This window comes from Cnephaeus nilssonii (assembly GCF_951640355.1).
Source record: "Cnephaeus nilssonii genome assembly, chromosome: 9".
Taxonomy (NCBI): Eukaryota; Metazoa; Chordata; class Mammalia; order Chiroptera; family Vespertilionidae; genus Cnephaeus; species Cnephaeus nilssonii.
The window spans coordinates 59,620,793-59,638,352 of NC_137080.1; the positions used below are offsets into that span (position 1 = coordinate 59,620,793).

Sequence of the window (17,560 nt, forward strand, 5' to 3'; positions counted from 1 at the left end):
AATGGCCGGATAGGCCATCCTGAGTCCCGCCCCCCAGCCTCCCTCCGCCCAGTCGTGGACGTAGCGGAGTGATGGTAATTTACATGTTACTCTATTATTGGATAGGATAAGTTTAATACATGTATCCCTTTCTTTGTACCTTCGTTGCTATACTTTTAAAAATATATATTTTATTGATTTTTTTTACAGAGAGGCAGGGAGAGGGATGGAGAGAAATATCGATGAGAGAGAAACATCGATTAGCTGCCTCTTGCACACCCCCTACTGGGGATGTGCCCACAACCAAGGTACATGTCCTTGACCAGAATTGAACCTGGGACCATTCAGTCCGCAGTCCGTTCTATCCACTGAGCCAAACCGGTTAGGACTTTTTTTTTTTTTTTTTTTTAATATATATATTTTTTACTCATTTCAGAGAGGAAGGGAGAGAGAAATGGAAACATCATTGATGAGAGAAAATCATTGATTTGTTGCCTCCTGCATGCCCCCCTATTGGGGATAGAGCCTGCAACCTGGGTATGTGCCTTGACTAGGAATCGAAATGTGACCTCCTGGTTCATAGGTCAGTGCTCAACCACTGAGTCACACCAGCCAGGCATTAATACTTCTTTACTGTAGGATATCGTTTGTGTCTTCTTTTCCTAGACCATGTTAAAAGTCTTATCTCATCAAATATTCTCTTCTATACCTTCACACCTCATATTAATTGCTCCCTTCTCAAGTCTCATGTCAGTGCTTTCCTATATTTCATGACACTTAAATATTATTTTATTCATTGAGCAGGATTGAACATATTTGTATATCTAGCTTTGTGCTATATTTAGAATTAGAATATTAAGATAAATAAGTCAGTCCAGGCTTTTGAGGAACCCATGCTTTTGGACTTCCTTTCTGTATTGGCTGAACACTTGAGATATAAATGTACATATTGTTTGATTAAATGAAAGAGAATAACAGCTAATTTTTTCAGGGATAGTTTGGGAAGGTTTCACAGATGAAATGTCATGGAGATACCATTTTAGTTGGTGCTTAAAGGATAAGATAGTGATAATCACGTGTATATTTGAAGTGAAAGTATTATGGTCAAAGCATAAAGATGTTTATCCCATAAGAGTAAGAGTCAAGTAGTTGCATATGGTACAGGTGAGAGTTGATGCTGGAAAAGTAGAGTGGATTAAAACACATTAAGTTCCGTCCTACCTCAGCGTCTTTGTATCGACTCTTGGCCTTCTATCTGGAGTGTTCTTATTCTACCTCCCCACATGGATTACTAATTCTTCTTCTTCTTCAAGTGTTAGCTCAAATGCTGCCTTCTCAAGGAGAGCTTCTTTGACTTTTGTGATTCACCATAGTTAGTTCCCATCTCCCTTCCCTATTTTCTCTTTCTCACCATCATCTTTATTTAAACATTTTTTACAATGTTAGCTTCCTGAAGGTCAGGGACCTTGATGTTTCTTATTCACCACTGGATCCTCAGTTCTTTGGCATAGTTCCTAGCACATAATAGACACTCAAGAATTTGTTGAATAATTAAGCTGTAAAGATTTATTTTTTATATAAAGTAGGTAATCAGATTTGCCTTAAAAAAACAACACAACTATGATCTCTAAGATGAAATCCTGTTATATGGCTTTAACCTTTTGCACTCGGATGTCGAGTGTGACATCGGTAGCAGGAATTGAGAAAAAAGCAAGCGAGTGCAAAGGGTTAAGTATTTATTTTGGCTTTCTTACTTGCAAATTAGAGTTAATCATACATAACTAATTGAGTTATTGTGATGATTATATATATGAGTGCCTTAATCATGATAAACACTCAGATATCATCATCATTTCAGTTTTCAATAGATTAAGATTGATGGGGACATGTTTCCATTTACTCCCATTATTTACTGTTGATCATTTTAGATCTTCTCAAGCAAAGTTTACGTTTACTTCTGGACTCAAAGTGAGGTAAATGAGTGAAATGGTTTGAATAGTTGACTAAAGTATTCTTAGCGTTTTGTGTCTTATTACATAGGACTGAACCAAGTTTTAAGTCAGCAAGTGAATCAGGAGATCAGCCCACTGGACAGCATGATTCAAAGACTACAACAAGAGCAAGACCTGAGGCGTTCTGGTGAAGCAGGTGTCAGTAATACCAGCCGTTTAAGTAGAGGTAAGATGTGATGCTTTTAAGTGAAATGTTAAAAACCCGAAACAGTAAATTTTTAACAGTAGAGACGAGATTAAACAAATTATTGTACATCTATAAAATGAAATACTAGGTGCCAAAATGATAATGTTTTTGAAAAATATTTAATGACCTAATGTTCCTAATGTAAGGTTTTAAACTGTAGATAGAATTTTTAATATGTTTATTCTTCCAAATACCCCATAATAATCATGTAGAACTTAGAAAAACTTCAAAAATAAATGTATTCAGTAATTTATGAAATTTATTAAGAGCCACATTCTCAAACAACTAATCACTTTGTTGTATATTATTAAACTTTAAGAGAAAAGTTAAAGCAAATTTATGAACCATAAATGTCCTTGGGTTTGTCTGTTTCTGCTTTTTATATCATTACCCCCCAAAATACATGGTGAGCATTTTAAAAAAGTAATTATTTTACATCTTTGGGCCTTAACGGTCAATACTTATAACTTATTAACATATCTAATCAACTGAATAAACATGTTTTATTGTTATTAAACTTTTGCCTGTGATTTAGTTTCTGATTTGGTAATGTATTATTTGCCACAATATGAAGTTTCATGTGGAAGTTAGTGTAGATTTTTTTTTTCTATTATAAGCTAATGGAGAAGTGTCTCTAAATATAACTTACTATATTTTTTACTAAGGTTCTGTAAGCTCTACCTCAGAGGTCCATTCACCTCCAAATGTTGGGCTAAGGCGGAGTGGACAGATTGAAGGAGTACGACAAATGCACAGCAATGCACCAAGAAGTGAAATAGCCACAGAGCGGGATCTTGTAGCTTGGAGTCGAAGGGTGGTAGTACCGGAGCTTTCAGCTGGTGTAGCCAGGTAAGTGGAGTTGTGGATTCTTATGTACCCCAGTTGTTTGTGTTTATTTTTAATTATAGTTTTAAAAGTACCTTTTCAGCACTGTAATTTACTTTAAATTTATCTGAGAGCTAGTCTTTTAAAATAATCATAAAAAAATTCAATCCATTTTTTTTCTAGAATGAGTCATGTAAAGGATCTGAAGGGAAGATGTGTTAAGGTGAATCGGGGGAAATCATAAATTTGGACTAACTAAATATGAAATTTATTGAATAGCATATTTAAATCTTAATCTGTCTTATTTAATTGTAGCTTAAAACACTCCAGAAATTTGTTATAATTAAATTTTCAATGGACTTTATTCATTATTCATATCATTCACAGGCATAATGAAAATTATTTATTGATCATACATTATATAAATATGTTTATATATTAAAATGATTCTATTTTGTATTTAAATGTATTATACATGTATAAATTTAAAAGTATTGATTTGATATAATCTTTTTCTTGAGGCTCATGCTATAAGGGAACTTTAAAACCAGTTCTTTTTGATTCTTTAGTAATTTATGAATGTGGTCCATCTGAACCCAGCGCACTACATACTCTTAATACTACACTATAATAAAAAAAATGTGAAGATTAAAATGTGAATTTGATTTTAGGATTTTCTATTTTTTTATTTTTTTTTCTTATTGATTTCAGAGAGGAGGGGAGAGGGAGAGATAGAAACATCAATGACGAGAGAGAATCATTGATCGGCTGCCTCCTACAATGCCCCTTGCTGGGGATCGAGCCCGCAACCCCAGCATGTGTCCTTGACTGGAATCGAACACAGGACCCTTCAGTCCACAGGTCGATGCTCTATCCACTGAGCCAAATTAGCTAGGGCAAGATTTTCTACTTAAAAAACTCAAAAGATAATAGTTATTTACAGATAGTCTCTACCTTACAAATTTTTTTACTTTACGATGGTGTGAAAATGATTTGCATTCAGTAGAAACCGTACTTCAGATTTTGAATTTTGATCTTTTCTTGGACTGGTGATATGTGCTATGATAATTTGCTCATGATGCTGGTTGGGTAGTGGCAGTGAGTTGCAGCTCCCTGTCAGATATGTGATCATGACAGTAAACATCCTATACTCTATGTTGCCAGTGTTTTTTAGGGAATTATGTTCTGAGCATGTTTAAGGTAGGCTAGGTTAAGCTGTGATGTTGGTTAGTTTAGATGTATTAAATGCATATTTTCAACTTATGATGAGTGTATCAGGATGTAACCCCATCTTAAGTTGAGGAGCATCTATGCTTAAATACTTTTGAATGTGAATGTTTATATAGGAAATGCTTTTTTATTGGATAATACTTCAAATTTGTGTTAGGGTACGATTAAATCTACACCTAAGGTATACATTTGAACAATAACTTTATCTGATGGAAAATATACATATCTAAATGTCTTTAATAAAGATTAACTTGCACTTTATTTTTAGTTGGATGCCTATCCACTTTTTAATTCTAACGTTAGGGTTTAGAGGGTGAAGTAATTGAAAACAAAAGAAAGAATAAAACAGACAGAAAATCAGAATATTACTTTTTACAATTGATACCGCTGTGGCTTTATCGTGTATGAACAATTTGGCTTTTACTTGCCATAAAGTGCGCTTTCTAATACTGCACTCCAATAACAGGTAACATTGAGCTTCTCAGTATTTCTCCCCATGGAGAAGCAGCTGGTTTACTTCTTTAAAATGCAGAGCAGAATATATACATTGCTAAGCTGTTTTTTTTCTTCCAAGAATTAGTTCACTTCTCCCCTTCTTAAAAACCTAAATGTGCAGTTCCCAGTGATTATCCTTTTGGGGATATATACCAAAGGAATTAAAACTTATGTTCACACAAAAGAACATGAACACTGATGATATACACTGAGTGGCCAGATTATTATGATCTCTGAACGCATAATAATCTGGCCACTCAGTGTATATCCTATATAATAAAAGGCTAATACACAAATTGTCCTCTCAACCAGGAGTTCGACCAGCAGGCAGGCCGGCCAACCGCCCAAGTCCTCTCCCCCTGGCCAGGTTGGCCGGACCCCACCCATGCATGGATTCATGCACCAGGTCTCTAATACACACACACGCGCGCGCACACACACACACACACACACATACATACACTGAGTGGCCAGATTATTATGCGTTCAGAGATCATAATAATGTGGCCACTCAGTGTATAGCAGTTTTATTTGTAATAGCCAAAACCTAGAAACAACCCAGGTATGTTCTTTAATTGGTGTGTGGTTAAACAAACTGTGGTATATCCACTGCATGGAATACCACTCTGCTATAAGAAAAAGACATAGAGAACATACTAGTGATGGCTAGACCTTGGGGGGAAGAAGGGCTGAGGAAGAGGAGATAAAGATAGGTATGATAATTAGAAAGGCACAACAAGTGATCTCTGTGGTGATGGATGGATACATAAACCTACACATGTGGTACAAGTAATCACATTCTAACATACATACACGAGTACAAGTAAAACTTGGGAGGTTTGAATGTTGATGGGTTGTATCAGTGTCAATATCCAGGTTGTGATATTGTACTATAGTTTGGCAAGATATTACCATGGGAAAAACTGGATAAAGGAATCTTATTATTTCTTAAAACTAGAGGCCCGGTGCAAGAAATTCATGCACAGGTGCGCGCAGTGTCCCTCAGCCCAGCCTGCACCCTCTCCAATCTGGGACCCCTACCGGGATCAGGCCTAAACAGGCAGTCGGACATCCCTCTCACAATCTAAGACTGCTGGCTCCCAACCGCTCACCTGCCTCTGACTGATTGCCCCTAACTGCTTCTGCCTTCCAGCCTGATCACCCCCTAACCACTCCCCTGCCAGCCTGATCAATGCCTAACTGCTCCCTGGCCGGCCTGATTGCCCCTAACTGCCCTCCCCTGCTGGCCTGGTAACCCCTAACTGCCCTCCCCTGCCAGCCTGGTTGCCCTTAACTATCCTCCTCTGCAGTCCTGGTACCCCCCAACTGCCTCCCCTGCTGACCTGGACTCCCCCCAACTGCCCTCCTCTGCTGGCCTGGTCACCCCTAGCTGCCTTCCCTGCTTGCCTGATCGCCCACAACTGCCCTCCTCTGCAGGACTGGTCCCCCTCAACTGCCCTCCCCTGCAAGCCTGGGTCCCCCCCAACTGCTCTCCCTTGCTGGCCTGGTCACTCCTAACTGCCCACAACTGCCCTCCCCTGCAGGCCATCCTGTGGTGGCCATCTTGTGTCCACATGGGGGCAGCCATCTTTGACCACATGGGGGCGGCCATCTTGTGTCTTGGAGTGACGTTCAATTTGCATGTTACTCTTATTAGCTAGGATTGTATGTGAATCTACAGTTATCTCAATAAAAATTTTAATTTAAAAAACAACAAATAAATTGCTAAGAACTAACAACAATTAAATCAAGGCTAATATTTTCATAAGATTTAAATTAACTCATTTTATTTTCCGCTCAGAATTATGACCAGATGAAAAAGAGATTTTGCAGTTAAGTAAAATGACATTAATGTACTCTAGTAAAAACAAAATTAACTTTATAGAGCTGTTCCAAATTTGAATGTTAAGTCACAGCTGTGATGAAATTTCCAGGAAAAATTATAGTTCCAAAACTTGAAAATTGTAAAGAATTAATGTAAAAGTCAAAATTTTTATTGTGTCCTTCTGAGTTCAGGTTTCATGACATTGTAATTCACAATTAATGTTACTCAGCATTTTCTGTTGTACAATTTCAGCTGAATTCTGGATAGAGTTGAAGTTTTTCAGTAGATGACGGCTGACTTGCCTTTCACTGGAAAGAATGTAGTTCTTTCAGGGCTTTGGGTTATGTTCGTTCAGCCTGAAGGTTCTGTGTGCCTTTTTAATTTATATTTATTTTAGGATTTTAGCTATTTATATGGCACACAAGATTATCACAGCATAAGCTCTATGCTGATGTAATATTTCCAACATAAATCCAATTTCTAACTCTATAGAGCAGTTACCTCAGGAATATAATCATGTTCCAGAACCTAATACTTGATTTGACAACAAACATAGCAGAAACAGTAGTATCAAGTTCAAGTAGTCAGTCTATCTTTCCCATGTTTCAGTCACCTAATGCCAAATGTCCAGAGCACATAATCTATGAATATAAGCTCAGAAATATTTATCATATGCCTCTATCTGGAAAGAAAACATTAAGAGTAGCATTTCTTCTCTGACACCTAATACCTCTTTAGGTGAGAAATTAGTTGTAAAAATTCAAGATGAACATGTGGCTTTTAATTTTCTTTCAGTAGGCAAGAAGAATGGAGAACTGCAAAGGGAGAAGAAGAAATAAAGACATATAGATCAGAAGAGAAAAGAAAACACTTCACTGCTCCAAAAGAGAATAAAACACCTACTGTCTCAAAGGTAAATAGTAATTACTTTTGATGTGTAATATTTGCTTTATAAGTTTAGTAACCTTTTAAAGACCCTTTTGTAATAAAAAATGTTAACTTTTTAAATAGGATGCTTAATGAAGTAAAATTATATAGTTATTTCTTGATTTCCTCTTTGTATTATCTAGTATATTTACCATTTAAAATACTTTATTTTGCATTTCTTGCCTTCTATCACCTCTCGGCCTTTTGGATAAGATCAAGTGTACATTTCCTGCCTTGTAGCATACCTTTTCTCCAAATGGCAATTTTTATATACCCATTAAACCTAATAAATTATATCAGAAGCCTAAGCAAGATATTTTTTTTTCTTTAATATATTTTTATTGATTTCAGAGAGGAAGGGAGAAGGAGAGAGAGATTGAAACAATGATGAGAAGGAATCATTGATTGGCTACCTCCTGCATGCCCCCTACTGGGGATCAAGCCCACAACCTGGGTTTGTGCCCTTGACCAGAATTGAACCTGGAACCCTCAGTCCACAGGTTGATGCACTATCCATTGAGCAAAACTGGCTAGGGCAAGTTCGTTTTTTTGTTTGTTTGTTTGTTTGTTTGTTTTTAAGCCCTGCCATTGGTTGCATACTGTGAAACAGTTTTGTGGTTTTGTATTGGTCCTGTTTGGTTGTGGGGTTGTTGTCGTTTGTTTGATTTTTGCTGTGTTGCACTGATTTGTTATTGAAGACAATTAAGTCAGTTATGCTGTTCTAAGTAATGGTTCTTATTTCCTCCATTAAAAGAGGTAAATTATCTCTACTAGTTTGACCTGTAGGTTTCTCTCCCTAATCTCAAAAAACTGGAACCAGTGTTTTACAGGTGGTCATGCAATAATCTGGGAGAGATACATACTTGCCTCCTTGAGTGTCAAGGTATCACAATTATACATTCTTAAATTTTTTAAAATCGATTAGCTTCAAAGCTTTAGAATCTGAAATTGAGGAAAGCTATATGGGGGAAAAACTGGTTTCTTGACCCAGCTTTATGCTTCTTCCTCTTATTATTTGAGTTTCATAAACCTGAATTAGTCTCCTTTTCTAGAACGTTACTGTTAAATGAAAAAGTCAAGTAGAACAGTAATATTTATAATATAACCTCTTTTTTTTTTTCAATGGAGAAATGTTTGAGTGCACACATACTAGGCTTCTGACATTGATGATCACAGATGTACAAGTAATGAGATGTCCTATTTTATTTTAGAGTTGCAGTGTTTTTTTATTCTAATAATAGAGGCTACTGCTCAATGGTCGATTGAACCAGGAGGTCACAATTCCATTCCTAGTTAGGGCACATGCCTGGGTTGCATGCTCAGTCCCCAGTGTTGGGCGTGCAGGAGGCAGCCAATCAATGATTCCCTCTCATCATTGATGTTTCTATCTCTCTGTCCCTCTTCTTTCCTCTCTGAAATCAATAAAAATATATTTAATAATAGAGAATACTAACTGTGCAGATGGAAAGTATAAATATAAAAACTGTTTAGAAAGTAGTTATGAAGCTGAATTTTGGCAGTAGGTTTGGTACCAAAATTATAGTGGCTTAAACAAGGTGGAAATATATTTCTCTCTGATGTAAAAGCCTCGGTATGTGGTTCAGGCTTGGTATGCCCTCAATGTTAAGAACTGAATTTCTTTAATTTTTCTGACCCTTTTGTGTATGAATTTGATCTCATGAATGAAGCTATCAGCATCCTCATTTAAGAGTATAGGATGGAGAATCAAATCAGTGAAGAAGGTGTAAATGGCACATATACCCTCCTGAGGAAGGTTCTTTGAAGTTCCTTTGCAGCATTGTGCCAGATGGCCTGTTAGCCAAAATTTAGCCTCATGAACCTTTGTCAGAGAAAATTTTAATTTTTTTCTTCAAGAAGGGAGAACAGATATTGGTCAACAGTTTTCCCTTACACTGCATTATTTATTTAGGCATTAAAAACGTTTGTGTTCTTTGACTTGAAATTTATCCTAAAAAAATATAGAATTGTGGATAAAGCTTTTACAAAATAGAACAAATAGCAATTTTTAATGAAGTGGAATTGAGTAGGTAAATATATTTAAGTGAAAGTAGCAGGGTACATTACATTCTTAATGGATTACTCAACATTTATGAGATTATAGTTTGAGTAGTTTTTTTTTATAATTTTACATATTTCCCAAATTTTTAAAAAATTTACTAAATCATGCATTATTCCTTTTAGAGAGAATCTGTGTGGAGAATCTTGTGTCCTTGTAGTATATGAAAGTCTTTTATTTCTCTTTGCTATGACTAATAGCTGCCCCAACAAGAATAGAGCTGAAGTGCAGGAAAGAGTTTTAGTGACAAGGCTGGTTGTGGGGAAGGAAATAGAGTGTAGTGATGGATTGAGGAATATGAATGGTTGAATTCAGATTGCAGTTTCATATTGCAGATATTTTTATACTGAAGGTATACACCCTCCTTATACACATCCAGAATCCTTTTGGGGAGTACAAAACAAGACCTAGATTTTAGGTTTTTATCTCTCTTTCCCCAGTGCAACATTACTTACCTAACACAGTGAAACCAAAGCACGATAGGGGGCAGGGAGCCACAATGCTAAGGAAGTTATATGACTTACATAGGGAAAGTAATGAAATGCACAGAACATGTTCAAAACAGCATAGTATTCTCAGAAAGATAGGAGGGGCTATTGAAAACTTGATATAACAACAAGTCGTTTTGAAGAAGATTCTACTAGATGAAACATTGTTATTGAAATTGCGAACTCAGTGGATGGGTTGAATAAAAGAATATTAAAACACTAAAAAATGAGTTGGTAAGCTAGAAAGTCACGTACTCCCCCAGAATGTATCAACAAAGGGTAAAATGATGGAGAGAATAAGGGAAATGTAAAAAACAAATATATATTTATGTATATGATGTAGAGTTTGTGAGATTAGAAGTAGTAGTATAAGTATCCTATCTAATAAAGAGGGAATATGCTAATTGACCATTACGCCTCACAAGATGGCAGCAACCACAGCCAATAAAGAGGGAATATGCTCATTGACTGTCATGCCCTCACAAGATGGTGACGCCCACAGCCACAAGATGGCAGTGCCCAGTCCCCTCAGCCCCGCCTCATCCAGCCGGAGTCCCCCAGTCCCCTCAGCCCCGCAGGGGAAGGCAGTTGGGGGCGATCAGGCCAGCAGGGGAGGGCAGTTGGGGATGATCATGCCAGCAGGGGAACAGTTAGGCGTCAGTCAGGCAAGCAGGGGAGCAGTTAATGGGCTATCAGGCTGGCAGGCAGAGTGGTTAGGGGCATTCAGGCAGGCAAGCAGGCGAGTGGTTAGGGGCCAGCAGTCCCGGATTGTGAGAGGGATGACTGACTGCCGGTTTAGGCCCAATCCCGCAGGGCCTAAACTGGCCGTCGGACATCACCCAAGGGGTCCCAGATTGGAGAGGGTGCAGGCTGGGCTGAGGGACCCCCACCCCATGCACAAATTTCATGCACCGGGCCTCAAGTTATTTAATAAAAAAGTTAGAGTCTTGAAAGAAGAGAAAATACACAGAGGGGGTAAAGAGTTTTAAAAAAATAATGAACTAGAATTTCCTAGAACTAACCTCTGACTAATATGCCAAATAGGATAAATCAGGAAAAAATAATGTAAAACCAAAATATTTAAAACCTCAACTAAGCACTAAACATTTTGAAAGTTTCTGGGGGAAAAAAAGAGAATCACCTTAAAATGAACATGAAGTGTTAATAAAATGGATTCCACTGAGACATTGTATAACTATAACAGCTACCAGAAAATAGTTAAGTAATCATCATCTACATTAAGAAAATTGGCTACAAAACCCCTACACAGTAGGATTTGCACCAGTTTCTGGTTGGAATGGTGACAGCATAGTGGAGCCAAGGGCAAATAGTAAGGCGGTTCATTCAAGCTATTGAAAATTACCTGTTAAGATGGCAGTGTCATTGGAACCAGACTCTTGAAGCTATGGATTGCATCCTTCTATCAACTCATCCATCTGGCAAGCCCTCACACTTAACCCTCCAGGATATCCACAAATTTGGTGATAGAGGTACTGTCCCATGTGAGGCAAGAGCTAGTGTTCTCAAACCCATCATGGTGGTCACCTTTGCTCCAGTCACTTTTAGAACCGTAATAAAGACTGTTGTAGTGCACCATGAAGTTTTGAGCAAAGCTCTTCCTGGGAACAGTGTAGGCTTCAATGTCGAGAATGTGTGTCAAAGATACTTGTGGTGGTAACATGGCTGGTGACAGCAAAAATAACACACGAATGGAAGCAGGTGGGCAGCTCAGGTGATTATCCTGAGCCATCCAGGCCAAATCAGCATTGGCTATGCTCCTGTGCTGGATTATCACACCTGACATTGGTTGCAAGTTTGCTGAGCTAAAGAGAATTAGTTGCTTTTCTGGAAGAAGTTAGAAGATGGTACCAAATTCGTGAAATCTGGTGATGCTGTCATTGCTGATATAATTCCTGGAGAACCCATGTGTGTTGAGAGCTTCTTTGACTATTCTTCTCTGGGCCGTTTTGCTGTTTGTGACATGAGATGGAAAATTCTGGGTTTAAATCTATATATATATATATATATATAACCTATCTATATATATATCAGTGATGGCGAACCTATGACACACGTGTCAGCACTGACACGCATAGCCATTTCTGATGACACGTGGCCGCATGCCGAGGATGAAACATTTGCTGCTCCTGAGGATGAAACATTTGCGACTAGAGTCTTGGAGTTAGTTTTTTCCTCAAAGTGACACACTACCCGAGTTATGCTCAGTTTTTTGGCGAAGTTTGACACACCAAGCTCAAAAGGTTGCCCATCACTGATATATATAAAGAAATAATATGCAAATTTGTCCGGGATGCCATAATGTCATGACTATTCAACAGGCTGCGTCGCAGCAGGGGGACTTGCGTGAGGCTTGCTTCCCTGCCCATGGCGCCGGGCGGGGCAAGTGAGGCTGCGTCCCCCGCCCCGCACTGGAGTCCCCTTTTTCTCCTGGGTGCACGCACCCGACAAACACCCCCGCGACACTGCGCCCCATCTGAGAGCACTCTGCCCGGGGCGCCACCAACGCCCTCCCCCACCCCCACCTCCAGGTGGGGGAGGGGGGCAAGGGGTGACACCCGCACGGGAGAAGGCCAGTTCTAGGGGCGTGGTCGGCAGACATCAACCGAGGGGTGCACGCGTCAGCGGTGACGCCCGGGAGGGGTCGCACACACAAATTGAGAGGGTGTGGACCCAACACGAAGGAAGGGCCCGGGCGTGACGACAGGGAGTGGACGTCGAGGAAAGGCACCAGACCTGGACGGGCCACCGGGTAAACAACACGGGATCCCACCTCCACAGACACACAAGGTGGCCCCGAGACGCCTGTCGATCCTCCCAAACGCACAACCTCGAAGCCTCCTCCCACTGCACGGACCCAGCCCCACCACAGGGAAGCTGCCGTGGCTTTCTCCAGCCGTCCATCCATTCATCTGCTTGGTCCAACCTGGACGGGGGCTCGCATCCTGGGCGGAATGCCCCCCGAGGACAAGCCGGACCCCAACCGTGCCTGCACAAGCACGCCCGTTGCCTGCGCAGTCACACCTGTTGCCTGCAAATTCGGGACGGGAGCTGACGGAGAGCTGCTCAAGGCATGGGAGCGGGCACGCTAGGGAAGGGAAAGGCCTCCGCGTCCCCTCCCTTAGGCACGCAATGGGAGAAAAGCCTCTCATGCGCACACTTAACGCAGCGGTCCCTGTGATGGGCCCTGGCCCCGCAGGACCCTCCCCCAACTCGGAGGGGGGAGCCGCTGGCCAAGGTAGGCAAGACACAGCTGCATCGTTGCTCGGCCCCTCCAAGCCAATGCGAGAGGGGCCCTAGTGACCAAACAGAGGCGGCTACAGGTCCCAGAGACAAAAGAAGTCAGTACGAAGACAGGACAAAAAGCATAAAATGTTTAATTAGCCTGTAAAAAGAGTGAGGGAGGTGGGGGTGGGGAAGGAGGGAGGAAAGAACTTTATAAACAAGTCAGTAGACAGCAGAGTTAAGGAAAGGATGTATTAGTGAACTGTAGGAGCTATAATGAAAATCACGTATAGTTGTGTACTGGGACAGATTTTAAAAGAAGTAGTCAGAAAAGAAAAAACAGACAATAGTGAATAATTAGGCAGGTAGATAGATATTAAAACTGTGGAAGTAAGGAGAGAAGAATGTATGGGAAAGGTAGGATGAGAGAGGAAGAGGGATGGAAGAAATGTTTTAAAGGGGTGGTGGTAGAGCTTAAAAGGAGAATGGGAAGAAGGAAGAAATGGGGGAGGGAGCAAAGCAGGTCCGAGGGAGGAAGTGAAGAAAAAACATTAAGGTAGGAAGGAAGGAAAAGGGGAGGGAAGGGAAGGGTAAAGATAAAGGAAAGAAGGAGACAGGGAGGGTAGGAGAAAGATGGGAAGAAGGATGATGGAACAGAAGTAGGAAATAAGGAGAAAACAAAAGTTTATAAATGATGAGTCAGTAGGAAAAAGTGTTAGTTACATAGAGAGAAAAATTGTGTGAGAGGGAGAAGCCAATAAGGAAGTCAAATACAATTGTGTGTGAAGGGGATAAGATTAAAAACAAAAGTTAATAGGGGTGACCAGGCCAGCAGGGGAGGGCAGTTAGGGGGATCAGACAGGCAGACAGAGTGGTTAGGGCAGGCAGGCAGGTGAGCAGTTAGGAGCCAGAGGTCCCGGATTGAGAGATGGATGTTCAACTGCCAGTTTAGGCCCGATCTTGCAGGGATTGGACCTAAACTGGCAGTTGGACATCCCCCGAGGGCTCCCGGATTGGAGAGGGTACAGGTCAGGCTGAGGGGAGCCCACCCCCCACCCCCGTGCACAAATATACAAGCAGTGGATAAGAAGGCTGGTGGAGTTATCAAAATCATCAAGTCTGCCCAGAAAGCTCAAGAGACTAAATGTTTTTTATTCCTAATACCTGCCACCCCATCTTAATCATTGGTGGGAGAACATCTCAGAACTGGTTTTCTCAATTGGCCATTTACATTTAATATAAAAGACTGGTTAATGATAATATTGCATAATAAAATCTTTAGGGAAAGGAGAATATTTTTGTGGACTATTTATTTATTTTTGTGTGTGTGACAGTTTTAAGTTAGTTTTTAAATCAGTACATTTTAATGAAAACTTGACCAGAAAGTTTAATAAGAAGGGAAAAAAGTATGAATGTAATATAAGTTCAAAGTTATTTTCCATCAACTGTTCCTTTTTCTTATTGTATGATTTATTGTGTGATATAAGTCTGATGTCAGTATCTTTTTGAAAGTAATCTATTTTTCCTTTATTTTAAGTGTAGTTTTTTTTGTTCTTTTTATTCCTCACCTGAGGATATTTTTTTTCTATTGCTTTTCAGAGTGTGAAAGGGAGGGGCGGGGGAGAGAGAAACATTGATATGAGAGAGACAAATCAACTGGTTGCACACTTGCCCCGACCGAGGGCAGGGAGCAATCCCGCAACCCAGGTACGCGCTTTTGACCAAGAATCTAACGAGTGATTCTTTGGTGTGCAGGCCAGCGCTCTAACCACTGCACACACCGACCAGGGCAGGTTTAAATGCTTAGGTTATTGAGTTTTATTTCTGTCACCATGTTGGACTTTATAAAAAAAATTTTTTTGTGACTGTTGTGTTTTCATCTGCTGCAGAACTTTTTTCACATTTATCTGTATTTAGAAGAAAGAGAGCTAGCCACCTGATATTCGAGTCTCATAGTGACAAGGTAGTTTAGTGATCACCTTTTTGGTTTCTAGTTTGCCTCTATCAATATGCCTCACAGTCTGTGGTCCTCTTTCTCATATTTGTTTTATAGGTTTGGTTTTGTGTGGGTATGTGAGAATTCAATGTTAGGCTTAGTTTATTATGAATACTTAAATCCGTATTAGTCAAAAGCAAAATTTTGATAACATCAATTAGCAAGTGAATTTCAACATACACAAACCTGTGATTTTGCTTGATATAATAAAATATTTGAACAGGTAGTCTAATCTAGTTTATGTAATATAATATAAATATGTATGGATTTTTTATAATTAAGAAATACAACTTTTAAAGTAAAAAGTTAGCTCTTTAAACATTCTGTAAATAAATTTAATTTACTTTTTCCCCAGAATCATGCCCATGAGCATTTCCTGGATCTTGGAGAATCCAAAAAGCAACAGGCAAATCAACATAGTTATTGTACCAGATCTGCATTGGAAGAGATTCCTAGACCTTCAGAAGAGATAGAAAATGGCACTAGCTCTTCAGATGTAAGATCTTACCACATGCATACATTTGTTTTCATTTTTACTTTTTTGAAAAACTATGACTTTCATTCTTCACATTAATTGATAAATTTATAGATGTAGCTCAAACATGGGCCTTATAATATTAGTGATAGCTTCCATTTACTGAAGACCTGCTATGTATGTTCCAGGCGTGGCACACTTATGCATAATCTCAGATGCACAACATATGGGAATTTCCCGAGTATATTTTATATGCATAGGGCAATATTAACTCAAATTGAGAGTATTCTACCCATGATTTAAAATTTAGTCTCTGGTGGCTTAGGTCTTAGTATGGCCAGGTCAAAATGATATGTCTAATCTGGTAAAGAGACCACATTTACTAATTACATAAACTCAACTCATGACAATTTAGATATGTATACAAAACATAAAATGTATGTCAGCAAGTTATTTGCCTTATAAAATGTTTCTATATTTTTTAAAGGTTTATAGTATTTTTTAAATATTAAGTTTCTAGAAAATATTTTTTAGGTAATTTATTTGTAATTAAATATATTGGCGTGACATTGTTCGATATGATAATATAGGTTTCAGGTGTAGGTTTCTATGTTATAAGATCTGTATATTGCACCGTGTATCCACCACCCAAAGTCAAATCTCCTGTCACCATATATTAGGATCCCCTTCTCCCCCTATCCTCTTTCCTCTAGCAACCAAACATCGTTTCAGTTCACGAGTTTCAGTTTTATATCCCACATGTGAGTGAGATCATATGGCTGTTAGCTTTTTCTGGCTGACTTATGTCACTTAGCATTATATTCTAGAAAACATTTTAAATATGAATCAGCTTACTAGAATCTTATGTATTTTCAGGTGCATTTGTTACATAAGAAAAATTTACTAATTCTTTATGTTCAAACTAATTTGTGCTTTACCGTCCTTTTAGAGCAATTAAATAAATTTCTAGAGCAGTAAATTAAGAACAGAATATCACCTTAGGTACAATGTATTATTAATGGGGAAAATGCTGATTTTGGTTCAAATATTTTATATTTCCAGATAGTGGCTATTTTGTATTTAGCAATATATCTTCTTCCTCTTTAAAGAAGTAATATACTAAGGGTGGGAATAATCAGATCATTTGTTTAGATTTTTCAGTTATAGTAAATAAAGATTAAAGACAAACCGTGTTTGAGTAGTTTTTAATCCTGTACCATTTGGACAAAATAATACCAGACAGGAATTTTTTTTTTGTATAATAAAGCCATTTTTATAATAATAATTATAATACATAAAAGTTTATAATTTTAAGCTTCCAAAAGCATCTATTTTTTTAAAAAGTTTAAATTTTAACAAAGGCGCAAGAGGTAAAAAATTATTTGCTTTGTCAACTGTGGAATTTGATATGCAATCTAGAAGAGAAGTGATAAATCTTCTAAAAACAACAAATAAAATATGGGGTGGGGGCAAAAGTAGGTTTATAGTTGTAAGTACATGAAGCACTGTTTATCCTTGTATTATTTATTAATATGTTTTACATATGAACCTACTTTTGTCCTACCATGTATGTTATTTATCCAAGAGAGTGCTCTGAATCCAATATTAAATAGTACATGCTTGGATACATTTAATAATTTGGATATATTTAATAATTATTAAATACATTGAATAATTTTTGTATAAAAAAGGCCTGTATTTTGCAACTAATATATACCAGGTTTTTATTTAAATATTCTGCTTTGATTGGTAATATTAGATAATACTGATATTTTCTATAATCATAGAATGTTATTTTATA

At 38.5% G+C, this 17,560-nt stretch overlaps 1 protein-coding gene and 1 long non-coding RNA gene across 3 annotated transcripts in view; one reads left to right on the forward strand and one right to left on the reverse strand.

The window, feature by feature from the left end:
- The window catches only part of LOC307104965, a 544,872-nt gene that overhangs the window by 209,407 nt on the left and 317,905 nt on the right, over positions 1-17,560 (reverse strand). The gene's annotated exons all lie outside the window — the stretch shown is intronic.
- The window catches only part of PHIP (PHIP subunit of CUL4-Ring ligase complex), a 149,630-nt gene that overhangs the window by 82,161 nt on the left and 49,909 nt on the right, over positions 1-17,560 (forward strand). Inside the window, exons 18-21 of one of the 2 annotated variants that reach the window (XM_079780278.1) lie at positions 2,020-2,157; positions 2,844-3,027; positions 7,352-7,466; positions 15,640-15,780. In XM_079780278.1, coding sequence (XP_079636404.1) covers positions 2,020-2,157; positions 2,844-3,027; positions 7,352-7,466; positions 15,640-15,780 — 578 coding nt within the window. Of the gene's footprint in view, positions 1-2,019; positions 2,158-2,843; positions 3,028-7,348; positions 7,467-15,639; positions 15,781-17,560 lie in introns of both variants that reach the window. The other variant, XM_079780277.1, reaches the window with a different exon arrangement.